The sequence below is a fragment of the Chenopodium album genome, chromosome 11 (assembly GCF_948465745.1).
Source record: "Chenopodium album chromosome 11, dcCheAlbu1.1, whole genome shotgun sequence".
Taxonomy (NCBI): domain Eukaryota; kingdom Viridiplantae; phylum Streptophyta; class Magnoliopsida; order Caryophyllales; family Amaranthaceae; genus Chenopodium; species Chenopodium album.
In genome coordinates, this window is record NC_137844.1 from 6,010,140 (window position 1) to 6,013,315 (window position 3,176).

Here is a 3,176-nt window from a genome sequence, read left to right on the forward strand (position 1 = left end):
TGCTTGCTCAATCGGGCCCACCTTTTTTCCTAGGTCGGTTTATTTTATTTGTCTCCGATTTTCGGGACTCATATAAATATGAGCATTGCCTCTCTATCTTCATTCATTCACTTTCAAAAACCAAAAACACAAACCTACCCTTTGAGATCTGAACAGTTCTTGAGCAATTCCACTCTTCGGGTTCGGGTGCACGGATTACGGAGAGAGTTGCGTTAAACTTGGGGGGCGTGCGTCACTAGGAAACTTGTACCGGTGGTGGCGTATTTCGCTTCTAAGGCAGTGGATTATTGTTCCACGGCGCGACTGTGAGTTTGGGATCTTCAATGCAGGAAAGTTCTAATCTTTTTGTTTGTTATTAATTTCAACAGTTATTTTACCAACACCCATTTAATCCAACTTAGCTTATAAACAACTTGAAGTTAACTCGACTTTATTTGTACCGGGTCTATAACCAACTTGAACTCAACTTGAATCCAAATTTGACTTGTTCTGAACTCAGCCCGATACCCAATGAAATTGGCCCGAATTTTTACAACCAATTTAACCCGTCATTTGGCCTAAGCATTTAACAGCAAAGGAAATGTTCAGATACTTCATAACTGTTCTGAACTTCGGATGCCTTGCTTCACATTGCCTAATATGTTCACATCTAACTTTCATTTTACCTTAACATTTAAGGTCGAACTACACTTAAAATTCCAAGTACATGACATACACGCATATTTTTCTAGAAATATTAAATCAAATTCAGTAGATAAAAAATTAAAAAGACAGAGTATGTAATCAATATTCATGAAAAAAATTACAAACAACTAACTCAACCATACATTGATGATTGGAAGCTAAGTGACCCATCTACTTAGAACTTGTTTATTTTGTGCTATCTTTACAAAACATAAATTGCTAATAAATAACGGTAACGATTACTACTACTCTACTACTAAAAGAGGGGAAAAAAATTGTCTAAAAATCAATTGAAAGCAAAGAATATTAGCACTAATAAGCTCCCAATAAAGAAGAAAACAGCATTATGAACGAAACATGAAATGTAGCTTAGACTCGAACCATTCAAAGACCAATTTGTAAGTTGTAACCACTTACTTAATTGCTTGATCACTCAATATTATTTCCTTCAAGCAAGAGTACTAAGCTTTCCACATACCTATCAAGAAACTTTATCCTCAGCCAATTAGCACCAAAGAGCGCCCTCAATTCATGCTCATGATTTTCGACATCGTCATCCGAAATCGATCCCTTAGGTAAGTTACAAAACCACATCTCAACCTTATGACGCGAAAAACTGCTGGGCCGGGGAACATTATTTGTAACATCCAATTTATGTTGTTTAGTCCAACTAAAACCCGAACCGGAACCAAACTTAACTCCCTTCTATACACTACCATGTACTTTATTAGGTCCATCATAGCAGTCCAAAACTGCCAAAGAATTATCCAATACTGTCGAGCATCTCTTGAGATACCGTTCCTCCGCCTCGACCTCGATATCAGGACCTTTAATGCTAGTAAATGACTCTTTATCAAGATCGAAACACAGAAAATGCGTCAATTTAGTTGTATTGTTACTTTTAACACTTCCAAGCTAATAAATCTCGTTGTCAAAATTCATAGGCATTGTGAATACATTAAAGTATACTGCAGGTTCTGCAGGAATACTCTGTTTCGGGTTTAACCACAAACGATTCCGTAAGCTATAAACCTTGGTTGCTGCTCGGAATCTTGCCGAACATACGGATACTACCTTGTAAGTACTACTCACGGAATCGAACCCGAACCTGAACTTGATCATATAATTCCACCCTCCCGGTAGAAAACATGGGATTTGTAAAGACTTTCGAATAGACGGATTCCACAGTATGATATCCGAGTGGTCGTTTTTGGCGACATTATTGTGCATTAGTAACACCCCATTAACATAGCTCGCAACACGGTTAACAACAGTATCTTGGAAGATTTCTGGTGTGATGAGTTGATCAATTTGAGTGAAGGAATCGGTTCGACGAATGGCTAACGCTCCATGCTCTCTTTGACGGCTTAAGAAGTGGTTTCTCGGTTGAAGTTGGAGATGAAGTGAGGTGAAATCTTGATGGGTAATAATGGAGTTCCATTCTTTGCAAACTGACCTTGCTTTTAACAAGTGTTTTACAGGGAGTTTGATGAAAATATTCGTGAATAATTCAATTGGTAATTTATCCAACGGATTATTTATCGTCTTTTTGATCTTCTTCATCCTGCTTTTCGATCGAGTATTTGCCATTGATGGATTTGTTTGATTGATCGATTCAATTGAAGAAGGCGGTTAATTGAGGGAATTGGAAGGAAGGAGATAAATTAATTTCGGGTTTCTTTGATTTGATTGAATGTTAGTTTTGACACAAAAATACGGATGATTATATAGAAACGTTTTGTTGGGTTAAATTTTAGATATCAAAAATTACCCAAGATAATTTGACAAGCGTTTTTTTTTTTTTTCAAAAAATGGAAAGTTAATAAAATAATTAAGTACAGAGTATAAAAAGTTATATTTAAGTGGAGTTATATAATTGGTGCACAAATTTTTTTTTATTAGTATGTTTTTAAAAATTAAACATTTATATATATATTTGTATGATAAAATTACAATTTTATTTGCTGCTATATCATTGAATTTTTTACTATAAAATAAGATCAATATATATATTGATCAATATATTTTATTTTATTTTATTTTTTGTCCCCTCAAAACAAAAATATATATATATATTTTTTTGATTCTAGCGGTCCTGCACAAAGTCTTATATACGGTTGGTCACAACGTTGACTAATCATTGTAAAAGTTACTTATAGGTAGTTAAATCACATTGTTGACTTGATTTGACTAAACTTTGACTTTATAGGTAGGCTAACCCATAAGAGAAAAATGTCCGAGTATTAAATGAAATGTGGGTAATACCTACTAGTAGTCAAGTTTCCGTAGTAACTAGAGGACGTGGCTGAGTGGTGTAACAATTTTGGCTCATTACTTTGGAGTGTATGTGTTATTATACTTACTAGTAGCTTCCGATAGAGTATATGAAGTTGACTCATTTGAGTCACTAACTCAGTAGGGAGGCTAAGGGTTTCAATGTGCCAAAGGATGAATATGGAGAGAAGAAAAAGGCGGTTAGATCAGGATCAGTA

At 35.1% G+C, this 3,176-nt stretch overlaps 1 protein-coding gene across 1 annotated transcript; it reads right to left on the minus strand.

The window, feature by feature from the left end:
- Positions 1-1,113: 1,113 nt before the first annotated feature.
- On the minus strand, positions 1,114-2,274 carry LOC145566152 (F-box/kelch-repeat protein At3g23880-like). Its single transcript, XM_081625674.1, has 3 exons — positions 1,654-2,274; positions 1,408-1,599; positions 1,114-1,254 (listed from the first exon to the last, which is right to left on the minus strand). Exons 1-3 carry the CDS (start codon positions 2,272-2,274, stop codon positions 1,114-1,116), a joined length of 954 nt encoding a protein of 317 aa, XP_081481800.1.
- Positions 2,275-3,176: the final 902 nt, after the last annotated feature.